At 42.2% G+C, this 27,515-nt stretch overlaps 1 protein-coding gene across 1 annotated transcript in view; it reads left to right on the forward strand.

Annotated features, from left to right (window-relative positions):
- Ror1 (receptor tyrosine kinase-like orphan receptor 1) overlaps positions 1-27,515 on the forward strand; it is a 343,830-nt gene that overhangs the window by 223,456 nt on the left and 92,859 nt on the right. Inside the window, exons 3-4 of the mRNA NM_001108671.1 lie at positions 9,219-9,506; positions 10,059-10,089. Of these exons, the coding sequence (NP_001102141.1) occupies positions 9,219-9,506; positions 10,059-10,089 (319 nt within the window). The remainder of the gene's footprint in view (positions 1-9,218; positions 9,507-10,058; positions 10,090-27,515) is intronic.

Here is a 27,515-nt window from a genome sequence, read left to right on the forward strand (position 1 = left end):
TGAGCGGTCTGAATTTGCTGGGCTCAGGCAGGAGGGATAAGCATCATCTCCCCCTCCTGCTGAGATATCTAAGGTCTGGTCTAAGTATGTTTTTAAGACATTGTGTGTTTTCCCTTTTCTGATGTGCATACCGTTTCCTGCCTTATTGGCCATTCATTAACCTTGGTCCTGTGGGCCAATCTCTTCAATTCCCAGTGTCTCTCAGGGATCTTCGCCCAGCATCTCTTGATCTGTCGTACTTAGGTTCCCAAGCACATGTGAGTGGCTGGCTGAGCATCCCCTTCCCTTCCTCTGGCCAGCAGCAGCTTTGCTTGGCCAGAGATGCTTAACTACATCTTACCTACTTTGTACCTGGGCTGCGACTTCCCACATGGAGAATGCAGGGGGGACTCCAACTAGGGGTCTGGTTGACTCTGTTGTAGGAAGTTTTGGTGTGAATTACAGAGACCATGATGGGAAATCCTTCTGGAGATTATTGTGGAATTGGGTATTTTCAGGGTTTAGCAGAAAGCTAGGCAGGAATCTCTGGCCAGAAAATGGTGACTATTTTACTATGTTCTCACTCCCATGAACTACTCAGGAGAATTGAATGAGGCCATTTTGCTTCAGTTGAGACTACCTGGGATCAATTAGATTATACTCTCTGGTGGTAGAGCTTACTTGCCACTTTTTTTAAAATTCTTTTAGTGTTTATCACATTAAACCCTCACAATTCTTTTGTGGACAGTCACTGGCCTGTTTTACAACTGAACAAACTGAGGCCCAGAGAAACTGAGTGACAACAAGGAAGAGGTGGTACTTAGATAAGGAGCCAAACTCTCCCACTCCAAGGCCCCTGTTTCAACAGTTCCTTATGAGCAGTGTGGCCCTCATCTGCCCTGCCTTCCGCTTCGGCACTTCCTGCTGTACCTGCCCAGATCCATCCCTGTTCCATTTCCCAAGAAACTGCCCATGGGTACTCGGAAGTCCCTTGCTATTTCGTCTGATATTTATTGAACACAGCTTGTGGCTCCAACTCAAGACCGTGCAAGCTGATTTAGATTATGCTTTGCATTGAGTTTATTAAGATAAAAACTATTTTCCTAGATAGCAAGTCAGAAGCATTTATGGTGAAGTGTGCAGAAAGCAGCTGCAGGTTGATAGCATGAACCCTGTGCGTGCTCAGTCAGTGCGATGACCTAACTGTGCTTGGCAGCCGTCCTTTATGTTTAGTTAAGCATTTTATTTCATGTCGGGAACCCCACCCTCTTTTACAGGGGAGGCTTTGGCTTGGGGCCTCTTCTGATGCTGAGGCCTGGTCCTGATGGTGACCTGCTTCCAAGCCGTTGGCTGGGTTGCCATGGCAAAGAGCTGGGAAACATTTCATATCTCAGTCCCTCTCACCTGTCAGAATGTGAGCATAACTCTTGGCCTTGCCTCCCCGTGGAGAGGTGGGCGGGTACTGGAAAATGAAGCCATAAATGCTGGGAGGGATTTGTGGACCTGTGGATGTGACGTCTTGTCAGGCACTTGATGATAAATGGAGTGTCTCCAGAGCTAGTTTGGCTGAGAGTCCCCAGAGCCTTTCATTTACTTAATCAACCCACGTTTATTAAATACCTGTGAAATTCTCAGCAACACGGGCAGGGCCAGGAGGAGGACAGAACGGAAAGAAGGAAATGGAGCCTCAACTCCCAGAGAACCCATAAAACCCCTCCTTTTCCTTGCACTTCACTTTTTAGGTTGATTAAGTCTCCAGTGAAAGGTGCCTTGGCTGCCTGCACAGCCCTGTCCTCCCTCCAGTCGCAGAGTACGCAGTTAGTGTTGGCTTACTTACTCGTAAGCAGGGCCAGTGCGGATTGCCATGGGCTGGATGGGCTCAGAATGTACAGGACATCTTGAATCCCGAAAGAGTCATGGGCAGAATCGGGGTTGGGAGAGGGATCAACTGTTGGCTGGAAATGAAAGCTTTAGGTTTTGACTTTTGCCATTCTCTGGCTGTGTGACTTTGGGCAATTGTTTAGCCTCTCTGTGCCTCAGCTTCCTTATCTCTGAAATGAGGATAACTATAATATCTGCCTCATAGGGTTGTTTCAAGTTTAAATAAGTCCATGTATCTGTGCTCCAATGTAATGCCTTGTACGTGTTCAAAATTACTTGTCACTGTCTACAAGTAAGAAGCAACCAGCAGCACTGAAAAGTAGTGACATTTTTTTTCCTACACTATTAAAAAATGACATAAAAGTTACCAACCCCATTTTTGTTTGTTTGTTTGTTTTGTTTTGTTTTGCTTTGGTTTTTTTTTTTGTTTTTTTTTTTTGTGGTTTTTTTGCCTTGTTATGACAATCTCTTGGGATGGATAGCCCCATGGCTTCCAGTAACTAATATAGAACAGGGCCTCTTAAACTCTGTAGACCCACAGTTCTTGTCACCCCAGCAAGTTTGATGTGACCCCTGTGTGTGTTTGTAGGTAGAATACGTATACAAGTTAGACACTGACTGATAATAAACTATGAAGAAATTTGCCTTAAAACGGTCTCTGCTAACGTAATTTTCCACTGGGTAAAGACAAACCAAGCTTGCTTATTAGTGAGATTGCTTATTTTTAGACAAAGACTTCCGTCTTGGCGGGTGATTTGATGCTGCAGGATGAAGAGTGTCTCCAACACTTCACAGACGATTGAGATTTTTTGGTCCTATCATTGTCAGTGCTGATTTGGTTAAATGTGCACCACAAAACAGCAGAGGCCATTTCAGAAATTGCTGGAGATTTTGTCCTAATTCCAAGCCAAATCTCATTGAACAATTTGTTTTTGTTGATTTTTTTTTTTTAGACAAAACTCAGTGGAACAACACAAACACCATTTTTTTTTATGGATAGTGTGCTTGATTGGATGACAGCAGCCACTAACAGGCTCATATATCTGAGTGTTTAGTCACCAGGGAGTTTGAATTAGGAGGATGTGGTCTTGCTGTAGGAAATGTGTCTCTGGGAGTGGGCTTTGAGATTTCACAACCCATGTCAGGCCCAGTCTCTCTCTCTCTCTCTCTCTCTCTCTCTCTCTCTCTTTCTCTTTTCCCTCTCTCTATCTCTGTCTCTCTCAGTGGATCAGGATGTAGCTCTCAGCTACTGCTTCAGTGCCACTAATACCACCAAGTCCCCACACGCTCCTGCCGTGATGGTAATGCACTAACCCACGGAAACTGTGGCAAGTCCACAATTCATTCCCTCTTAGAAATAAGAGTTGCATTGGTCATGATGTTTCTTCACAGCAATAGAACCATGACTTAACGCAGACTCTATTTGTTTTAATGTAGTACTTTTATTCTTTGAGAAAGTCAATAGCTGCCCAGCTAGCAGTAGAGGCCCATAAGCCATTTACTGCTGCCTGCTGGAATGTTGACTGGGTTGATCCTCTGCAGGTCCTACACAGATAACCATGGCAATTATGAGTTTTTTTTAAAAATGCAATGGTCCTAACATTTCTGGAAGATGCTGTTTAGTTCTGGCCCTCTCAGAACTCTGGCTCTTAAGGTCATTGTGCAGAAGACAGCAGTTAATTCAGACTTACAGCTGCTCACAGAGAAGAGAACACGTGTCAGTGGACAGCCCAATCAGAAATGGCACACTTACATCACAGCAAGTTTTCAGAACAGCGTTCTAACATAAAACAGTCCAAGGCATACTAAATTGGCACTTACATACTGAGGAATGGCACTAGGAAAATATTAAAAGTCTTTGGTTTGTATAACCAAACCATTTCAGTAAGAGCAGGAAACTTAGCCTATGCAGTCCATGTATCTGATAGTCTTGTATATGGGCCGCTGTTTTCAGGGGCCCTTATTGGAGTTATGTGGTGTGCTGGCATGCACAGGGCAGAGTGCACATGCTGTGTGCTCAGAAACAAGGCTGCAGAGAGGTTACCCAAATGTGTCTTGACAAGGGCTGCCAGAAACACCTCTGATTTGTTTTTTGATTGATTTCAAATTACCTTTTGATCATTACATGTTCAGAAACCTTTTACTGTTGCCAACTTTTTTATGACTCCTGCGTTCAGTTACTTGACTCTCTACAGCATGCGTGTTTTTGTAGCCACTCCCTGCTCTCTGACTCACGGAACTCGATGCTAAAACTAAACCATGGTCTTGAGAGCCAAGAGACCCTCCCAGAAGATGACACTATACAGGCAGGGAACGGCATCCGGGAAGTGTGACAAGAGGACACAGAGCCAATCAATCAATACAGTCATCTCATTGCCCAGGTTTGCCCAGAAACACAGAGATAGAGGTGGACTTAATGGAACTGAATTGTTTTCCTCTCTCACAGCCAGCCATATGCACCTGCTACTCACCTGCCAGCCCAGCACTGCTAGTCTAGGGAATAAGGGGAAAGAATGAGAATGTCCCATTGCTCAAGCATGCATTGGTTGTATCCTCAATCCATACAATACCTCTCAATCCACTGAGCACTGAAACAAAGGCAGCTCCCTGATCTTACATCAAAGAATGCACCAGCAGCAAGTTAGAATGGCGCTCTTCATTATTGTATCTTTAGAGTATAGTTTCTTTTTCTTTAAGACACTTATATTAATTACTGGGTTATTTTAGTTTTTGACAAATGAAACAAATTGCAAAAAAAAAAGGAAATTTTTTCTTTGGAGTCCCCAGTATTCTGAAAAGTATGTAGGGATCCTGAGAACAAGAGCTTTGAACTTTCGGTTTTTTATTATTTTATTTTATAAATGACTACATTTTATGAGCAAACCCATCCCTCATTTCCACACCTCCCCTAACTCTTCTGTTTGAGACCTTCTGCCCTAGGGCATGCTCTTTGGAGCTGAAATCATTTTTTTTCAATCTTAACTTTTGCTTGCTGTATCCTTGCTGTCTTGTGGTCAAGGACAACTCTCTTATCTCTCTGTGCCTTAAGAGTCTCATGAGTAGAGTGCTCATAACCATGTCTGCCAGGACAGTAAGTACCAGGTAGGTGTTAGCCATTATGGTGTATCATCTCACTGCCCAGGTTTGCCCAGAAACACAGAGGTAGAGGTGGAGTTAATGGAACTGCATTGTTTTCCTCTCTGACAAACAGCCATAACCACCTGCTACTCACCTGCCATCCCAGCACTGCTAGTGTAAAGAAGAAGGGGAAAGAATGAGACATGTCCCATTGCCCAAGCATGCATTGTCAGAGGCTCTGGTTCCAGCCACCAAAGTGCTACAATCCAGGGAAAGGTATTGAAGCCAAGTGGTGTTGCCCAGTATTCAAGCTCAGCATTGGTTCTGTGTCTAGCCTATGGAAACATACATTGTCCAGTAGAGGAAACTCTAAGGGCCCAGATGATAGATAAGAAAATCAAATCCCTGAGGATGTTATTCTGTTCCCATGACAACTCAGTGCTCATGGCTGTTGGTGGCTGAACTAGCCCTCGATTCTATGGTCTCAGCAACTTCTCCTCCAGCCACTTGCAAATAGTCTGCAGCAGTCACCTCAAGCATGGCGTTCGTGGCCTGAAGCCCTTAGCATGACACACGAAGCCACAGAAAGTTCTGGGGAAAAGAACAGACCACAGAGAGGGCTTGTTAAGATAGTCAGAAGGAGGGCTGGGGAGATGGCTCAGTGGCTAAAGGCATCTGCCAGATGACCTGTGTTTGATTTGTGAAGCCTACATGCTGAGACAGGCTCCACCTTCACACACACACACACACACACACACACACACACACACACACACACACACACATGGGTAAACAAAGATAGAAGGGTGCAACATGCTTTGTCATTTTATGCCTGGCCAAGTATCGTTGTGTTGCTTGGTGGAGTCCCCCTCGTGACGCTTCTGTTCTTGGCTGAGCTGAGTTAAAGAGCATTTGCCAGCTCTGTGCCTCAGGTGAGCAACTACACAGTCACAAACGAATCTGTATCTTATCTGATTAGTGAACTTAGAGATTCATTTAGGTTCTTTTGGTCTCTCTGGAAAAGCATGTGGCCCCCGAGTGCTTTCACAAAGAGGTGATCTACTGTGGACAAATCTATTGCCAAATAGCATGCAGAACAGACAGATGTAAGCTTGACCTCCCAGAAAAACAGGTAACGGAAACACCAGCCTCAGCCCGGACCCCTTCCCTACCTGGAGCTGAGGAAAGGCTTGGCCAACCAAGAATGTATGTGTCTAGCATCAGTGGGCTCTGCTGTTCATGCAGATCATGGAGTAGAAGGGATAAGAGAAGGAGTTTGAGGGGTAGGACTTGTGCCCAGTATGGCAGTAAGCCTTGGTCAAGTCAGTTGACTTCTGTGACCCTAGATTTCTCCCCAGGAAGGGGGTGATCATGTTCCTTCCTTAAAGAGATACAGGGAACACTGCAGCAAATCCCTGGCATGCAGACCTTACTACAGTCTGTGCCTGCTGCCATTGGACTTCATGTAGTGTTGGCAAGGCCTGAAGCTTTAAGGCCATGACTACTGGTACACTGGGAAGCCAACTGTATGAACAAGAGTCTAGTCATCTACCCTCTGGTTCATATTTCCTCTTCTTCAATGTAAACTGTGGTGAATATGTCTTTCCTAGTTCTTACCCAGATGCTACAGGTCTAGTGGAGGTAGAGAAAGGGAAGATCTGTGTAACCTGAAAATCCTCTCACCAAAGTCACTGTCATAGAACCCAAACCAACACCATAGGTTAACATTTCGATTCTTGGGTTTCAGCAAACCCTGACTTAAGCAGTGCCCGTGTGTCACTCAACTTAATTTTAATCTTCCCTTAACAGCTTTCCAGGTAGGTCCCTATTTACTGTTTGATTTTGTAGTTAGTCACACCAAGGTACAGAGAGCTTAAGTATCTTGCCCTAGGTTGTACAGATAAGCGTGGGAGCACGGTGAACACCTGAGTATTCACACCCAGCCAGTTGAATTCCAGAACCCACTAAAGTATCGGCTGCTAGGCTTATATGGGCATCATATGGTTGCCTTTCCAAGTTTCTGTCTATAACAAGTGTACCATAATCCACAGAGGGTGTTAAGCCATGGTACCCCATGGAGCTGTTAATTAGTCCTTTCTGCCTTCTGGGCATCTCTCAGACAGCTTAGGAACACATGTGCCTATACCCAGCCACAGTCACACCCACGGGCCAAGGATGGATGAATTGATACATAACTTATAGACAGCTCCGAGAAACATGCTTCAAGATAGAGATCAGAATATGCATGTAAAAAAACAATGCCCTAGCAGTCCCTGATGGACTCCTGATCCTGTGGGAGAAAGGAGCCAGCCAGAGATGAAAAGTATGTGATTGGAGCGAGAGCCAGTGCTGAGCTTTGTCCCACTTCACATGTGATAAAAAGTCATTCAGGTGGCCACTGTGGCCCCTTGAGGCTGCAGAGACTTTAGCAGCGCACGCTGCCCAAATCTTCCTGTGTAGACTTTTAGAAAAATAATCATTTATTTTTATGAGTCCCTTTTATAGGCTTTTGGGGTAATTAAATTAGCCAGTTAAATATCTCAAGAAACAAAACGTTACTTCCCAATAAAATTCCATTAAATTCAACAAATTTACTGTGTTCTGTGGTGTCCAACCTAGTAGTAGCTGCTGGCCACAGGCAGTAATTTAAATTTACACATTCATCTAGGGCCCGGTATCAAGGCTTAACCATGGTATGTGGAGAGGTGGCTGCAATCTCAGGGGAATGTCTAAGGATCCTCTCTGTTCCCTTCTTCTTTGACCCTAAGCTTGAGACTCTCTTGTGGGTAATCATCCTGCTCTAATGAAGATGGCAGTGACCGTTATGTTCATAACAGAATTCTATAAGGACTAGGGAAGGACAGACAGAAGAGAGACTGTCTGTCAGGGAATAACCACAGAATGGGTACTCACGGACAGTGAAACCTAAGGAAAGTCATATAGATGAACGGCAGTCCTCAAATATTGAACTTAGAATTTTAAAACCATGTATTTTCTGTAACTGAATTTTACAATATTTATTGTTGCCTATTTATTGTTTTCTAAATCCTATTGAAGAGCAAACTTAAAGAAAACTTACTTCATTACAAATTTTAATGTCACAGATCCCAAACGAAGTCAGATGCAAATGTAGTTCCCTTATCAGTCCACTGATGTGAAGGCCTGGCATCAGCAAGATTGCTTCTGTGATGATACAAATCAGAACAGCAGTTGCCTAGGGGAGGACTGGGAGGCAAGGTTTGGGAGCTGGGACCAACTACAAAGGATTTGGGAACAGTTTCTGGGGTGTTGATGTTCTCTCTGGATGGGATACTGGTTACACAGGTGTAGACATTTGTCAGTACTTGTGGGACCGTTTCAGTTCGGTGTGTTACCCAGAAAGTAAAGTTAAAATTACTGAATTGATATGTGATGGATAGATTAGGTAAGTAGGTGGCAGATGAATGAATGATGAATGGATGGATGGATGGATGGACAGATGGATGGATGGACAGATGGATGGATGGACGGACGGATGGATGGACAGATGGATAGATGGACGGATGAGCAGATGGATGGACGGATGGACAGACAGACGGACAGGTAGATGGATGGATGGACAGACAGATGGATGGATGGATTACATAACATGGTTTATTCTGGCTCACATCAGAGATATTAGGAAAGTGCCCATTACCCCTTTGTCTGGTAGTGATCTGTCCCCCTGAGCTTTTTATACGATCAATAAGAAGGTTTGGGGTACACTTCCTGATCTTGTGTTGTGTGACATGGAAATAACTGTGTTGCTCTTGTTTTGTCCAGAGTTGGAGTCTTTCTTTCTTATCCAAGATAAACAAACAGGTTTGTCAGAGATTGTGAATGTCTCACATAGAGGTGGAAAGATTCTAATTGAACTGAATTTTTTTGGTCCTTTGTCTCTATTTTCCTCCTCCTTTTTTACCGTATTATTATTATTTTCAATAAGAAACATTGTTTACAATCTGAAACTCAAAAACGTTTTCTTCCCTTGTCTGAGAGAGGATGGCGGGCTATCCATGACTGAAATGTACTCCGGTGAACACTTGGGTCTTATATTCTGGTCAGCCACACTCTTCTGTCCCAGCATTGAGCTCTGTGGGGTGGATTAGAAGCCATGAGATCTCAGGACGTGTAGCCCCTTGTCTATCCCTTGTCTATGTCCATGTACTGGTCCATCTTGTTGTGATCCCAGGGACACCCTGGAGTAGGGGTGCTCTTCAGCTGCGTGCCCCTCTCATTGCCTCTTCTTTTCTTGTCCACAGATTCTTACTTAACCCTTGATGAACCTATGAATAACATCACAACATCCCTGGGCCAGACTGCAGAACTGCACTGCAAAGTGTCTGGGAATCCACCTCCCAATATCCGCTGGTTCAAGAATGACGCACCTGTGGTTCAAGAACCGCGTAGAATCTCCTTCCGGGCCACCAACTATGGCTCTCGGCTGCGGATCAGAAACCTCGACACCACAGACACTGGTTACTTCCAGTGTGTGGCAACAAGTGGCAAGAAAGTGGTTTCTACCACTGGAGTCCTGTTTGTCAAGTTTGGTAAGCAGCCTTCAACTGGTTTGGCCACAGGCCGTCGGTGCATTGCATCGGGACCACCAGAGTCCATGAAGACACTTACTGAGACCGACATTGTATTTGGTGCCATTGTATTTAGTTTGAAATAAGTAACTTACCCAGTGGGGAACTACTATGGTCAGAGTAACCTAATTCTAAGACAGCAGAGGAGGACTAGAAGCCACTTCTCTGTGATGTCACTTCCCCTCCCCCAAAGCCTTGTGGCATCTAGTTCTTAGCACAGGTACCCCTAGTCAAGAGGGTTGGAAATGTTTATACCTTTGCACATGCAGTCACTAAGCCTCCTAGAGGGGCAGGGGCTACTCTATTCATGAGTATTTTTTAGACCCTGTGCTGTGGGAGATGGGCTCTTCTCAGTGGTGTTCTTTGATTCACAGAGGTGGGCAGGGGAAACTAATGGCAAATTAGTGAATCCAAGAAAATTCACTAAGGGTGGCAACATCCATTGTCCTTGGTGGATACACTCTCCCTCAGCCTCCAGTTACCCAGACTATTTTCTTTTATTGTTCTCTTTAGGACCTCCTCCAACTGCAAGCCCAGGATCCTCGTAAGTACTCCATATCACCATGCTCTGTCTGTCATTTCTTAGCATTTCTCTGCAGCTTTCTGGGCAGAGGCAATGCTCTCCTATGCTCAGGCTGGAACACTGTGCTTCCAGATGCCGTTGCCTTCTCTCTGATGTGAAGCCCCACAGGAGACCAGCCCTGGCAGTAATCTCCAGCCTGGCAATCATGAATCTGACTGATCAAAGCAGAGCTCTTCCTACATTTACTATTTTTAAATGAATCTAACAGTTAGTGGCAACAGTGGATTTGGTCAAATCAAACAGAAACTGATAGAATGGCTGGCTTAGGGATTTTTTTTTCCTCCTGCTAACAGGGTCTGTTTTACATTCTACAAGCATTTCTGATGCTTTGAATTATGGCGCAGGGCAACACTGGCTGATCACTTTATTTTTTTTTTATTTCTTTCAAAGAACTCGGCAGCTGAAGTTCTAACTCACAAAGAGGAGGGAGAGCCCCATCTTGGATTGAGAGTCCCCTGGAAGTTAGATTCCTTCCAAGTCCCTTGATAAAGGGGGCTAAGGATTCCATTTCTTTAAATGATGCTATTGTTGATGCGTTTATTATTCTGCCTGAGGGATTCTCATCTTTCACTCTAGAAACATCTACTTGAGGAGAGCTCCCCCCCCTTCATGTATATTTTTATTTGGAGAGAAAGACTCATTTATTCAAACTCTTGCTTCGCAGGGAAACCCCCAACCCCATATTCGGAGGTAGAAATCACCAGGTCTGCTGTGAGAGCCTCAGCGCGCCTGGCCTGGACCACACCAGGCTGAAAAGTAACCACTTAGCTTGCTCTAATCCCCTCTGTGCCACTTAATTACAAAGTGGGGCATTTTAGTGCAGTGCTGTGTACCTGGAGGCCCAGTGGCCCACAATCCCATTAATAAAATAGGTACTGGGTAAAAATAAACATTGGCCTTCAGCCACACTGCTCTGCTGTCTCATCAGCCAGTTAAAGGCAACTGTAAGAGTCTAAAAATCACCAAGTGCTAATTGCATTCTACTTGCTGGGCTCTGAAATACAGCTTGACCTCAGAACAAGTCGGGAGTTTGGCCACTCACCCTTGCGTCTCTTGAAGCTGACTTTTCTTTTCTTTTCTCTTTCTTAATAAGTTGTCTCACTGATTCCTTTGTATATGGAATTCTTTTGAAGTCTTATTTAAACAAAGATTAAAACTTTTGTTATATGCCGTAAAACCGCTTCCCACATGGGTCCGTTATTTGTTCTTATTAATCTGTGTTTCTAGTGTGGCCGATAATCTGGTCACAGGCTGGTTTTTGTGGTTCACTAACTTTTCCCTCTTGCTGTTCTTGCCCAGGGCTATTGACTTTCCGCCTGCTGCTTTTGCATGAGAAAGTTACTTCTTTGTAATCCCTATGGATTTTAAGTGCTGACGTGTCCTCCTTTCTGCATGTCAGCTTTTTCTGGATGGCCATTTTTCCGGTGAACCCGGTATCTCATAGTTTAATATTATACAAAGAAGAATTTAGCAGCTTTGTGAGGTGGTATACCTGAAGAGGAGAATGATGTTCACTGGAGACATCGAACCACAGCTAAAGGGAACTGTTGTCATCAGACATTTGTGTTTTATGTTTACTGACTGAGCACGTTTAGACAGCAATATAGCACGCCATGTATAGCTGCCATGTTTGCTGTGCTGACTTAACTAAAACTCCTCAACTCAAGTTCGAAACTTAACAGGGCCCTTTCCAGCTCAGTCTCCGTCATTTTGGAGTTCCTAGTTGGCATTTTTATTTTGTTTGATTATTTAGTGTGTTCAAATGCATGTGCAGAAGCCAGAAGGATCCGTCCTGTTCTAACAGTTTCTGCTTTATTCCTTTGAGACAGGGTCTCTCACTGAACCTAGAGTTAGGCTGGCGACCAGTAAGTCCCAACAATTCTCCTTTATCCCAGCCCTGAGTATTGGTGGCCCAGACACCCCTAGCCATGGCTGGCCCTTTATATGACTTCTGAAGAGTTGAACTCAGGCCTTCATGTTTATACAGCAAACCCTCTTGCCTGCCGAGCCACAGGTCCAACTCCAGTATTCTTTATTTCTTTCCCGTAGAAACCCAAGGCATTGCCTCCTTTCTCAACTACCAGCATTTACTCTATCTCTGAACTCCTAATACGAACTCCAATGCAGGGTGGTAGTTCCTTTCTGTGCCCTCAGAGTCCCCAGTGAGCAGGTAAACGCAGAAGCTGTCAGAAATAAACCAAGTAAGAGCCATGGGCATGTCACAGCATTGAGGACAATATGGATGGCCTCTTTTGAAATTGTGCTTTTTCCCAAACTGTAAGTGGCATTCAGTTCACTAGTTTATTTATAAGTATCACAGTCAGAGTCACTAAAAATAAAGTAAATAGAGCATCCAAGGCACCAACCTAACCTCTAGACCATCAGAAGAGTGAGAGGCAGGAGGTAGGACCCAGGAAGAGCCCGGAGCCTGTGTCCCAGAAGGGCTCCAGGCCGTTCTCCTGAGGGACCAGCTACTCAGGTTTGAACAGAAAGGCTTCAGGACGGTTGTTTGCCTGACACTTGGAACAAGTTTGAGATTTTTGCACGACTCTGTTTATAACCTCAGGCTTGAGCTCTGCTATTTTTGCTAGACCCTAACCCACCCTGGCAGCACGGGTTCTGGAGCATGAACATAATGAAGGCTTCATACTGTCTTAGGGTTTCAAAGGTATAAATCAAGCCATTAAAACTGCCAAGTGATAATAATACTCCATCTACCCACACTGACAAATACACCTTCGTACCCCTCCTAAAAAATGTGTGTGCAAGATTAAGTTTACAGTTGAAAGTCTGGACTATCATAATTTACTGTTTTAATCATTATTTTGTGTGGCTGAGTATTCTGCTCATGGGTTACAAACATATATAATTTTGTATGATTTTATGCTCAGTCTATAAAATTATTTTTCCTCCACTGTTCTACATGGACTTATTTCACATAGGGCTTAACTTTGGAGACAAGGTAAGAATTTTGTGTACCATGTGCAGGCATAGACATGGAATCATATCTAATAGCCAATCATTATAGAATATGCTACCAATTTTATAATCTCATCAACCACTTCAGCCTTCAATTATGCAGTACCTGAGCATGCATGAAGTGAAGCATGTGGTCACATGTCACTTATCAGTGGACAGAGATGCACCTGGGCAAAAGTGTCATTGAGAGTCCAAGAGTGAATTTAGGAATCTAGACAGTGTAAATCAGTCACTTGGTGTGACTTCTGATGCAATCAAGACACAGAAAAAATATAAGAGGCTGCTGCCAGCTTCATGGAGCATATTTGAAATGAACATTTTAGGTTTGCCCTCTAAAGAACGATGAATAGTATATGTTTCCTGTAACCAAGTGACATAAACTGCATAGTTGAGACATTAAAACAGTATCACGTAGCTCTGGAAGTTACAACTCCAATATCAAGACATCTGTAGTGTTGGCTCATTCTAAGCATGGAAGGGAGGATTTCTGTATTCTCCCGGAGCTCCCCAGCACTTGATGACATGCACTGGCTCACGGATGCACTACTTCAGCCTGAGCTTGCTGCTTGCATGGCGTTCTCCCTGCAAAGTTCTCCAAATGGCCTCTGTTTGTAAAAGCCATGGTAGCCCTGGGCTAGTCCACAGTGTTGCTTGACTTGACTCTTGTAAAGATCCACTCACCATCTCAGACTGCCTTCTGTGGTTCTGTGGGATGGAGCATCCTTATTCCAATTTGTGGTGAGGTCGCAGCTCATCAGATAACTCTTAATAGTGATTGCAGAATCTTGATCAGCCATGTGGAATGCCGACTAAGACTATTCCTCTAAGATATGAGAATTTCCAAAAGTAATGATCGGAATATAATGAAAAACTATAGATGCTTGGTAATATTCAAAATGCTGTTTGGTGTGCAAAAAGATATGACAGCCAAGCTGAGAGGTGCCAAGCTGTGGCGAGGTGACTGATTTCTTTTCTCTCTTACTGAAAGGCTTCTGACACTGTTGTCCTTCCCCTTTGTAAAGCAGTGCCTCCCGTCCTCACAGAAGCACAACACTCACAGCCCTCACACTTCCCATCACTGTCACTGGTGGAGAAGTGTTCCCTGGGACCAGAACCACATTGATCTCATGACCAACATTTAAGGTTCTGTTTATACCATGCCAGGCTGGAGTGCTGAATCTCAAGGCACAGAGGGACCCGTGTGAACTCTTCACTGTTAATAAATTTATTTTTGCTTGTTTGTTCATTTGTTTTAGTGCGGGCTTAGGGTGGGTTCCTGCTTTCCCTCCTCTCTTTCTATGTAACCATTGTGTTGAGTACCTTAAAGTGTACAACTCTGTGTTAGCATAGTCAGAGTTGTGCAGCCCTCATTACCACCACATGGTATCTGTGCTTTGGTGTTAGGGTTATTTGACTTTTAGCAGAATAGCTAAAGTGGGGTTTAACCACATCATAGCATCCAGTTCTCCATAGTTCTTATGACTGAATAATATTCCACTGTGTGGTTACATCACATCTTATTTATTTATTCTTTGTTGGACATTTGGGTCGCTTCTGACTTTTGTCCATTCAGCATAATGCCATGTACAAGGCTTTGGGGAAGTGTGCTCTCAGCTTCTTGGGTGCATACCTGTAACTGTAATTCTTGGGATACATAAAGGTCATGTGTTTAAATTTTGGCAGAGTGGCAAAGCTCTTTCCCAAAGGAATTGTAATCATGCTATACTAACAAGCAAGCAAAGCAAAGGGATTTGGGTGCTCTCTGACACCTGCTTCCAGGCTCAAATCTTTATCTATGTGTATATCTATATCTTTATCTTTATCTATGTATATCTATATCTATGTATATACATATATATCATCTATGTATCCATCTGTCAATCATCTGTCTAACTGCCCACTGTCCAACTCAGCCATCCTAGTGGCTATAGTCCTTTACTGGGCTTTAATTTGCATTTCCTAATAATGTATTACTTGTCTTTTGTGTAATTTTTGGATGTTTTTCTGTCTTTGAGACAAATTCTTTGTACACTATTTGAGACTATTATTCTTTTATTCTTTGTTTACAATTTTTTAAAAAAAATATAGTCTCTGTATGTACCCTTCTTAAATGTGTGATTTCAAATGTTTCTGGCCTTCTGTACATTGTTCTCATGTTTTCTTGGTAGTGTTTTTTTTAAGTACATTCTAAAAAATTGTTTTACAAAGTATAATACGCTCTCAGGCTTGCTTGTTTATACTTTTGAGAAACAGAGGCTCATAACATTATTTTTCTTGTATCTTTTCTTCACGTAGTGTTAACATACAGTTTTAGATTTAAAAATTTACTTATTTTTACTTTATGAACACTGGTGTTTTCTGTGTGAAATGTGACGGCTTCCTGGAACTAGATTTACAGACAGCCGTAAGCTGCCATGTAGGTGCTGGGACTTGAACTCTGATCCTCTGGTAGAGCTGACCCATCTCTCCAACCCCTAGTTTTAGATCTTACATTTAAGGTTTGGTCCATTTTGAGTTGATTCTTGCAAGAATATAGAGTCATTCTGCATATCTGTTCCGATAATCACAACACTCTTTTCTTGTTGAAAAGGCAATTCTTTACCCTTTGTATTGTGCTGGACCTCTCTTAAAGGCAACTGAAATAAATGTATGTGTTTTTTTCTGGAAATCTACCCCACAGATAGGCTTCTTGCCTATGTCAGTTCCATGGAATCTACTTTACTACAGGTTTGTAATGAGTTTTGGAGTCAGGAAGTGAATTCTCTGAGACAGTCAGTACTGATTTCATTTCAGAACTGTTTCAGCAGATAACAGAAACAGTGCATACATTATAGGTAGATAGATAGATAGATAGATAGATAGATAGATAGATAGATGAATGATATATATTGCAGAAAATTGGCTTATGTGACTATGGACTAGCAAGTCCACAATCTATGGAGTGAAGTGCTAGGATGAACTCAAGCTGCTCCTCACGCTGCTGTTCTCAGGTTCTGCTCTTACAGGCTCTAAAACTCACTGGGCCAGGCTCACTCAAATACCACGGACAACCCTACAGTCAATCAGTAAGCACCGTCAGAGCAGCAACAGCTACACTAGTGCTTGACTGAGTCATTAACAACCGTACTTTGCCAACTTGATAAATAACTCTTGGCTATCACAGCTTCAGGGACGACCTTTTTTCAGTGACTACTTCCCCTGTGTTCTGTGTATTTCCATTTCCAGGCATATCTAAGAATTAATCTTATTCATAGTGACGAGAACCATGTGGGATTTTGATAAGTACATTGAATCTACCAACTTTCAATTGATTTGGGTAGTACTCCCATGTAGACAATATTAAATCTTCTGTTCTGTGAACATGATGGTATATTCCATTTATTTAATTTCTGTACATAGTTTTTAAGACTTCATTGTATAAGTCTACCTTCCCCTTTAGAAAAAAAAGTATTTTAAGTAGTTAGTTATTTTTATATTAATACTATGGTATTGGATTAAGTTCATATTATATTCATTTTGCTCTTGTATCTATTATAACAGTTCATTTCTATAAACTGATTCTATGTTCCTATAGACCTTGTTCCATAGCTCTAGTGTGTCTATGTCTGTACCTTGTGCTGTGTATGTATATGTGTGTCTATTTATATCTGTGTGTGTATGACTGTATGTATGTGCATGTATTTCTAAATGTGTGTATATGTCTGTGTGTATGTGCGTGCGTGTGTGTGTGTGTGTGTGTGTGTGTTCCCTAAGACTTTCCATCTATAAGATGATATCTGCAATTCTGTGTTGCTTCTTCCGCCTCCTCATGGATGCCTTTTATTTCCATCTCTCACCCACTGGCCTTATCTGGACTCACCATACACTGTCAAGTAGAAGTGATGAGGTGTCAGACAGAGCCTCTCCTTTTCAGTCTATCGCCATTGAATTTGATGCAAGCCATGGTTTTGTTTTGTTTTGAATAGAGATGCCCTGTATCAGGATGAGAAAATATTGCGTTTTTTATTCCTCTTTTAATGTCTGGTTTTCATTATGTGAAGATACTGGGCTGTGCCAAATAATTCTTGTGTCCATTGAGATGATCGTGGGATTTTTGTTAGTTCTTCTCTCACTACTGTGCTGTATTTCATTGATTGATCAAACTGTCATTCACAGAACCCTTTTCCACTTGGTCATGATATCCAAGTCCCTCATGTATGTTACTAGATTCCATTTGCCTACATTCTTTTAAGTGTACTTCTGGGAGAAGTGTACAAATGGCAGTCAGAGGACAATGCAGGAATCGGTCTCCTTCTTCTCCATGTGGGTCCTGCGGATCACACACCTTTATCTGCTGAGCCACCCCATCTGCTCCTTCTGTTCTGTTCGCTAGCATTTTATTGAGGGTTTTTCTTTCTGTATTTATAAAGGGCATTAATCTCTAGCTTTCTTGTGATCTCTTCACATAGTTATGATATTAACTAATACTAAACTCTTTAAATGAATTGGGAAATATTTGGAAACCTATGTGGGAATTCTGCTCATTCATGCAGATGTTGATATAATTCACCATGAAATCCATTTGAAAAGTTTTAAAATTTCTAGTTCAACTTCTTTACTTGTTATGGATCCATTTAATTTTTTCTTCCTAGTCACTTTGGATAGTCTGTGTCTTCCTTGAAGTTTGTCCCTTCTGTTTAGATTTTTCAGGTTGTTGGCACATAGTTGATTGTATTATTATCCCCAAGTTGTTCTTTTCATTTCTGTGACATTAGTAATGGCATCCTTGGTTTCATTCTTGATTTTAGTAACTCGTGTCATTTTCTCAGAGCAGCTAGCCTAGCATTGCTTTGTCTTTTTTTTTTTAACTTAAATAGTGTAATGATGTAATGTGGCTGTTCTGGATATCAGCTTGCCTCCCTTGTGACATTACTGCATGGTGTCATTGTCATTTGTTCTGACAATTTCCTGGACTAAGTGTATACAGCCTTCATTCTCTAACAGTGCAGTCCAGAAGTCAGTGCACTGTGAGCATGCTCCCTAGGTGATTAGCCAGAGGGGTCCTAAGAGCGGGGATTCTGCTACTGTATGCCAAGGGCCTCCATGAATGTACTGCCTGCCCCCAGCATTCCCACAGTGGATGCTTGTGCCTTTGCTTCATGTTCTGCTATAGTGGGGCTTCATAATGTTCCACAAAGAAGAAATAAAGATTCACTTTCCTGAGTATACATACAGCTCCTCTCATGCAAAGTCTCTCTCTCCCTATGTTCAGAAGTCAAAGGACATCTAAATAAAAAGATTTGAGCTTTGTGGCCCTGCTGGGACTTTGTCATGGGAACTTGTGTCATGGGACTTTGCCACTGTGAAATTATATACTGATCAATGAACGCATGCTTGTGAATGGGACTTTTCCAGAGAGTTTCCAATGGGTCAAGTCATGACAATTGTCTGGAAATGCGCTTTGGAGATACTCCAGAACCACCCTGCCTTCTCCAGCGTCTGTGTTTGATAAGGTTATAAAGCAGTGGTTCTCAACTCATTTGAGGTTTGCATATCAGATATCCTGCATATCATATATTTACACTATGATTTATAACAATAGCAAAATTATAGTTATGGCGTGTCAGCAAAATAATTTTGTGGTTGGGAGTCACCACAACATGAGGAATGTTATTAAGGGGTCTCAGTATTAGGAAAGTCTAGAACCAATGCTACAAAGTATGTTGGAGCAGAGACCAGGGTAAGTTAAAAACAGCACAGGGTTCAGAGCCTAGCCAAGTTCAGCTTTTGTGCTTTCTCTTTACCCTCTCACCTAACACATGAGCAACCCTAACATGGCATTTGCTATATATAATTGGCATTCTCTGAGTTGAAGGTGTATGTCTTCCATTTCTTTCATCCTCTGGGGTCTTATTCCATTCTGTCTGTTTGAAGACTGAGTTAATTGAAAAGTATTCATCATACTAGGGTTTCTGTTGCTGTGCTAAAACACCATGAGCAAAGACAACTAGGGAAGGAAAGTGGTCACTCAGCTTACAGCTCTCAGGCCACCCTCCAACACTGATGAAAATTAGGGCTGGAACTCAAGACAGAAATGTGGGGCCAGGAACTGAACCAGAGATTGTGGAGGGATGTTGTTCACTGGCTTGCTTCTCATGGCTTGTTCAGCCTTCTTTATTATATAACTCAGGACCACCTACTCAGGGTTGGCACTGCTCACCATGGACTAGGCCTCCTACATTAATCAAGAAGATGCCTATAGGCAAATCTTACAGAAGGGTTTTCTTGGTTGACATTTCCTCTTTCCAAAAGCCTCGATCTTGTATCAAGTTGACATAAAACTTAAAACCAACACAGTATCGATGCCACAAGGATGTTAAAAATTAGATTAACTAATAAAATGCTTTCCATGTCAGAGGTGTTACAACCTGGCACATATTAGGAGCTGAATAATCCTGGCTAACATTATCACTGTCATCACTACTGTTTGAACAAAGAGGTTACCCCTTCTTTGCAGCCTAAAACCTCCTGTAGACACTCTTCCCTGCTGTGACCCGAAGCCAGAGACGTTAAAACCTTTATTTCCCTTTCTCTCATCAGCTCTTGGCTAAAATCCCTTTCAGCAACAACAACAACAACAAAAAATTCAAGTAGCTTTTTCTGATTTTTTTTTCCTCCTCTTTTATCTGTTTCCAAGTCTTAGGCATAGTGCAAAAGTAAAGCTGGGTGCTGGCCCAGCCCAAGAAGTGATAATATAACTTTCAACCCAAGATAAACTCAAGAAGATCTTTCAACACAGCTACTCAGGCAGTTGGAAGATGTGATGTCCTGTAGAGAGGAGACTAGGGCGTCACTCAGCAGCTAGGCCAAACACAGAGGAACAGCATACCAGTGAAGCCAGCTAAACACGTCGTCCGCATCAAAATCATCTTCGGCTTTGCAGCCCCCAGAGCAAGGGCAGATGGTGGGAATATGGGGAAATTGGACAGGAAGGATTTTCAACCCTAGAGGTCAGGCCCAAGTATACAGAAGGTTAAGAAGCCAAGCTCTTCTGTGTCAACGAACCCTTGTCACTCAGCAGCCTCTGTGTTATGAACAGGGTGTGGAAAGTTCCCATTCATATGACATTTGTGAAGACTGACATATCCAAAAAGAGAAGATAGGTCCTCGCCTTCTAGGCAGATATTTTCTGGAAGTCTGTCCACCAAGCTGAGCTTCTTGTTTCTTGCATTACATGTGACATATTGTGATTGTCTCCACACCTCACATAGTACTTAGTGTGCAGGGACTGCTCAGCAAGTTTGTCTTACGTTGAACAGTGGATGCTCCCGCATTTCTCACAGACTTTTAGGGTTGTGATGCCACTGGCTCAGACACTTTGAGAAACAAGCACAGAAAGAACAGGTACCTGGTTCTAGCCTTTCCAGGTCATTCACTCACCGGGGACATCAGACAGAAAACAACGTCTTTGGCCCCTAAGCTTGTTTTTGTTTTTTTTTTTTTTAAACAACTGAAGAACTGGAGTTCAATGTCTTCTAAGTTTTCTTCCAGCTGAATTTGATAACTAATTGAAAATGTATTATTTCCTCTCTTACTATAAAATCTCATCAAGATTCTGAATTATGTGCCATCAGCTCCTAGGTCATTTTTCTCTGCTCTGAAGTGTCAGTAGTTATCTGTTCTGTCATGAACATCCATTCTGATCATTCTAAAGAAGACCCTATTCAGTTACACTGAGTCAGTAAGAAAGATTTATAGAAAAATGGCCCTCAAGATCATACCCTTATATTCTGAAGAGACATCTAGAAAACAAGCCTAAAAACAAGAAAGCCATAGACGTTTTCTTCCTATGACTCCCATGACAGTATTTGGCAGGTGGGGTAGACACCAAGTCCTGCTCTATGCCAAGATAGAGCTCCACTCTTGGCCAACCACCTACACAAAAGCATCTGTATGAAACTACAAAAGATAGCTCATGTTGCTGTGACAAAAATACCTGACAAAAAGCAACTTTAAGGGGAAAGGGTTTATTTTGGATTATAGTTTGAGAGATTACAGCCCACCCTGGCACTGGCGGTGTGATCCAAGAATCCGGAAGATTTGATCACCTTGCATCAGCAACCAAGTGATAGAAAGAGATGAACGCTGGTGCTCAACTCCCTGCTTTCTTTGTGTTTAGTCCAAGATGCCAGCCCCTGGGATAACAGCTCCTTTGTTCAGGGTGAGTCTTCCCTCCTCAGTTAGTCCTAGAAAATGCATTTCTGGACAAACTCAGAGGAGTGTTTCCATGCTGATTCTCAATTCAGTTAAGTTTACAAGATTAACTATCATATGTGGCTTTGTGAAATCCTGGGACAGCCATTAGCCACCCTTATTGCATAGATGTAAACGTGGGTTGCAGACATTACACTATTGCATTCCCTCTCCTTGCTGAAGGAAGTAATCAAGAATGCTTATAGGAACTAGGTATTTGATCATCTTAAGCATTTTACAGAAAGAACTCAAAATACTCCAATGATTTTTTATATATTCATTAAGCAATTTAAATGTAGGCAAGGAGGTACATGCTAGGAATAACAGGAGATAAATGTATAATGGAAGATACTCAGAGATCCTGAATGAGAACCTTTTGTCCTTCCCAAACTGGGTCACAGTTTCTCGGCAGGTCTCAAATTCCATTGGCATGGATGGGAGGGACCTGAATTCTAAGAGGGCCAGTGTTAGTTCATATCTGAGGTCTCATTTAGAGCAGTTCACAGAGGCTCATTTTGGCTTTAGAGTACACCGTAATCATTGAAACACCAAGATTTCCGTCAAGCCACCTGAAAATCATAAATCTATTCCTTGTTACTAATGTCAAACAGCTAATACTTTTTACCACAAACTATACACTTCTACAGAGTATCATTAGTAGGAAATATATATATATATATATATATATATATATATATATATAGTATATCACTTTATCTTTACTACAAATAGTCTGTGTGATTGGCAGTGGTCACTGCTTCTAACATTTAATTTGTAATAGGTCAGGCCAGCACTGTTGGCTTTGCTTTTATATAAGTTGGGAACCTACTCCTAGAACTTGGACAATGCAACTTCTTGCCACTGGGGATAGAAGTGCACTAGAATAATTGAGTAGTTATCATGAGTCAGTCTTCAATCACATCAATAGCAGGCTTAATATTTTCATGTCCAATTTCCAATGGCTCTACCCTCTATTCATTTTTCTAAAACTGAACAAATGTAAGTTTGACTTACCAATTATTCCTTAATAAGTTGCATACACACACTAATATATATAAGCTAATATGTAATGTATCACACATATACACAGTAATATGTAATATATTATACATATATATATATATATCTGATGTAGCTATACATTGAAAGATGATTAATGACTGAGCCATGATAGCTACTTAATTATTCCTAGGGAAATTCTGTCCCCAATGGCAGGAATTTGTCTTTGAGTTACTGTACTATTTTATAATTAATAATTTAATAATATAATTAATAATTTATAATTTACCTTTTTTTATAAATCTTCAATGTCCAAAGTATATTTTATATTGGCAACACAATTTTGATGCTAAATTTTAACATAAATAATTAGTGTCATTGGGTTTAATAAGATTAACTAATAAAAACATAGATCTATATTGTCAAATCACTTCAAATACAAAGTCTTCTAGTAACCAAGTTGACTGACAAATCACTGTTTAACATTCCTGTACACACCGATTAACTGATTCCTTATTTTTTTAAGAATTTACTTTGAAACACAATTTATTAATTTCCCAACTATGTCTATCCAAATTAAATAATTTGCTAAATCTAGCAACTTAATATCATTTATATTAAATTCAAAGGTATAATGCAAAAATTAAAAAGCAGCATCCAATTTATCAATATCAATAAAACATTCTTCAAATCAGTTCACAAAGTACTGTCAGTCACAATATCCACAGAAGAATTCCAATTATGAATGTATAATGCAGCAACTGTAGATGTGTATTAGAAAAGGCCACAGTTACACACCTATTCTGCATGTGCCTTGCTAGGTTATAATGTCCTTCCTCTTTCATTAAAGTCCCAAGGTCAGTAATGTTTGGTTTGACCCTAGGTCTCTGGGCATTCGAGCCTCTGGTTCTTGGTTTCCCAAGCAGTGTTGGACAAAAGTTCCCTCTCATGGGGTCGGCCTTAAGTCAAACCAGACATTGCTCAACTGCTCCCACAAGTTCTCGAGACCAGATATTTTCAGTACCTATCCTAAAGTAGACCAAAACAATAAGAGAGCCATTGTTGTTGATTAGATACGGTGTTATTAAATCCCACTAACTCTGGATTTTCACTGAGTGGCTAGAGTATTATGAACCAGAGTTTAATTATTTTTTATCATACAAACTGGAATTCTTTAATAGATGTAAAAAATGAAGCAGTGCCCACTCTATAAGCTCAAGTTGACATTTCTTATGAATTTGGAATCTCTTCCTGGTGAAAATGTAACCCAAAACACTAACATGCCAATTTCTCTAATATTTCATGTCCCATCTGAAGAAAAGTACCCACAATTTTTCGGATTTTGTATCAGCTGACCTTTGATTTTGTAAGAAAAACTTAATAGCCTATGTATGAGTATAATAGGATTCTTCTTCTTCACTTTATCTATTTTAATATGCCTTTGTCCATGCTCAAGTTGTAGGCTGTGCCTGAAGGTCTGGGCTCTATCCCCAGTGTGTCTGAAAATGCCTGCAAGCCCAGCATGCCTGAGATGGGGGCTGTGAAGTCATCTTCAGCACAGAGCAAATCCAAGGCCAACCCAGGTTGCATGCAACTCTGTTCTCCAAAGCGTTCCTAAAACCGTTTAAACTTACATGCCCAGATTATATTAGAAGTTGTATACAAATGCCTTTCCTCTGGGGCATTTAATTCTGGTTTCAGATGATCAATTTCATTCTTTTTTAACTGCTGCTAGGAAATACAACTACTTGTGTTGTTGCTGGAAACATTTCTTCAGTGTTATCCACTTTGTTATTTTTTAAGTTTAGCTTTTATTTTCTTTAAACACAGCATACAAGGTTTACGTGTGTGGCCCTACTCAGTTGACACTCATCATGAATTATTTGGCATACTTTATTCCAGACTTTTTTTTTTCCCCGATACAGTTTTGTACCTCAGAGATTCCCTTAGCTAAAACATTACAGAACTCATAACTTCTCCAGAAGAGTACGTGTTTCAATCAGCTTTCTGTCCTGGCTAAAAATAGACATTCAGAAAACAGAAGTGGTTGGCCTGAGAGGATTTCAGAGCAGAATTCATCAAGCTCCATTTCCACCTGAGTTAAACATAGATATGTGTGCAACATATGTGTGTGTATGTGTGGTTGGGTGATGTGTGATTGCATTCATGTGTGTTTATGTGTGCACATGTGTGTACGTAGGAACACACAGGCATATATAATTGCTTGGATGACCATTCAGATTGAAAAGAAGTAATTTGCAAAGAGAAACACATGGAATTGCAAAGTAAAATGTTATTCTTTTAGATGAAGGTTCATTTCAAAATAGTCTACTGGCCCAGCCAGCAGATCCTGAAGGGTTTCTGACAGTGGGCAGGTACAGTCTAGTACATGCACTTGGAGTCAGCACTGCTAAGGAGCCAGACTGTTGTTCTAAGTGATGTTATCTGGTTGTTGAGAGAAATCCTCCTTATTTTATTATCATTCTCATTATTATAGCTAATACACATAACATGTGTCATTTTCACTAGTTCCCAGGACATAGCTTGTTGACAAGCAAGATTTACCTATCATGTTTTCACTCCATTAAGTAGACTCTCCCCTCTTCTCACAACTCTAAGGGGCTTTCTGTCTCTGGGTTTGCCTAGTCTTGAAACAATACAAATGCCCATGGTGGGTCAGTCAGAAGGAGTTCTCTTCCATTGCGTGACAGAACCCAGTCTGAATACACTGCCCTTCCCCCTCTCTCCTGCCACACTGTTCACCACCTAGCTCTTGACACAGGACCTTTCATTTGTAATCTTCGTGCTCTCTTCCTCCCCCTGCAAGGAGGGCAGTGGGTTAATAACCAAGCCCTGGGTCAAGGTCAAGGTCAAGGACAAGGACAAAGCCACACCACATCTAAGAGTGGAGAAGGTGTCTTTCTTCTTCTTCTTCTTCTTCTTCTTCTTCTTCTTCTTCTTCTTCTTCTTCTTCTTCTTCTTCTTCTTCTTCTTCTTCTTTTTGGTGTGTCTTTCTTCACAGTCATAGTATTGACTCAAGGATTGTTCAGCTGAATGATACCAATTTATCATCCACTGAGCCAGGACCCTGGTCCACACCATCATCCACTGAGCCAGGTCCCTAGTCCACACCATCATCCACTGAGCCAGGTCCCTGGTCCACAACACGCCTTTCAAGGAGGTTTTCATTTCCCCTCCTGGTAGGCTTTGCTTTCTGTGGCTTCTCTTTGCATTGCTGGAATTGGGTCACAGAGGTTCTCCAGTATCCTGGCTTGCCAAGGAAATAGGACCATTCTTCAGGAAATGGTTTCTGATGAAGAGCCTGAGCCATCCCTGCCAATTTTTAGAATCACCAGGGACCCCAAGGTGAAATCAAGTAGCTCAGTGCTCAGAACCTGTGCTCCTGCTCTGCCCCACCCAATGAGGCATAGCGACTGTGAAGGTGAAAACAAGGGGGATATTATAAACAGGGGCCAATGTAAATATCTTTGTTAAACAAACAAACAGCATTGTTAGGTCCCCTAGGCCTGCCAAGGAATGGGGCCAGGGTGACCTGTACCTCTCATACCATGAATCTTGGGGGTTGTGGCACTGCATTTGTGGCCTAGTCTCTAAATATTCTCTTGGCATAGCTAGCGGATGGAGGGACTTGGGGTGTGGTGTCCACCTAGGAGTCAGAAATGATCCAAGCCCAGATCTCAAATGGCTACTGTCTGGCTTCCACCGAAAGTCCAGGCTGTCCCAAATGCAAACTCAGAAGACTCAGAGTATTCCTGCTGAGGAAGCAACACTGGCAACATTTCAAGGAACCATGGAATTAAAGAGCCAGTGCTCTTTGCACTGACCTCACTAGCTTATGTGTGCCTTCTTCCTGACTCCAGAAGCTGAAGATCAGGTCCCCACCTCAGGCTGGCACCCATATGACTCAACGCATTTCCTGTAGGTGACTCTGTGTGTTCAAGGCTTGTAAAGCTTTCTGGGCTAAGAGAGAGAGCCACAGAACAGACTACTTGCTTGGAGTCTCGGCCAGCCAGGTTCCCGAAGCCCTCCTCTGATGGTCCTTCCCTCTCCACTACCCTGTGCTGTTCCTATTCTCTTTATGGGAAATGGACCTTTGATACTTCTGAGGCACAGGAGACGCTCCACAAGCCCTTGTGGAAACTGTAAACCAGTAAGTTGAAACAGAACTGGATGTTTATCAACACTGGGCCCTAAGAACTGGACTTGCTGAGTCTTTTCACTCCCACCTCCCAGTTCCCCTCCTGAATGTTTCCACTGGAAATTCTCCACTTCAGTGGGAGTGCTTGGCTTAAATGAGAATGCTTGGCTCCAGGAGGGGTCGTGGGATGCTTGGCTGAATAGGAGTGCTTGGCTCAGTACTCTTGAAGACACTTAGCACTCACCCCACAATTAAGACATCACAACTCTACAAAATGTTTCATGAAAGTTTGATGCAATTAGATCATCTGAAGATGGATTAGCCTGCCATCTGTACAACATTAAGAAAGATCACATTGGCAGATGACAGGACTTCTTTGAAGAGATCTGAAAGAAAGCCTCTGATGAGTTCTCCAGTGGGTTCCCCCATTCCCAGTGGGTTAACAGAGCATACAGGAATGGTAGACATCCTTTGTGATAAAAATGCTGCGTCAGAGTGATGAGCTCTCCCTGTAGCCAGGCTGGGTGCCCTTCCCTAGAGGTCAGCATAAAAGGAGTTCTGTCGCTGTTCCACAGCTCTTAATAGGGTTACAGCCTGCTACCTGACTGGCACTGGGCAGCTCTAGCCGAGTGCAAGGAATTTGACTTAGGAAGGTAAAGGAAACCAACTAGGTTTGCTGGTTCAGTGGCTGCCCTGTCTCTAGTTTTGGTCTTTTGTTATTGGTGTGGTGGAGTTGTTTTGTAGTTTGAGAGATCAGACCCCTGCACATGCTAGACAAGCACATCACCATTGAGTACATCTCCGGCGTTCATTCTTTGAATAAGAACAGCTTGCCTTTCTTTCGAAAGGAAACTGCTACATGGCCACTCTTAGCCAAATAAGAGTGGCTGCATGACCAAGCTGACCCCTGTGGAATACTTAAGGATCCAGCCTTTGCCCCTAAGCTGCTGGTCTGTTCATAGACCCCGGTACTCTGCACATCCACATTCGATGTTTTTAGGTACTGCCAGATAAAATA

Source organism: Rattus norvegicus, chromosome 5 (genome assembly GCF_036323735.1).
Source record: "Rattus norvegicus strain BN/NHsdMcwi chromosome 5, GRCr8, whole genome shotgun sequence".
Lineage (NCBI taxonomy): Eukaryota > Metazoa > Chordata > Mammalia > Rodentia > Muridae > Rattus > Rattus norvegicus.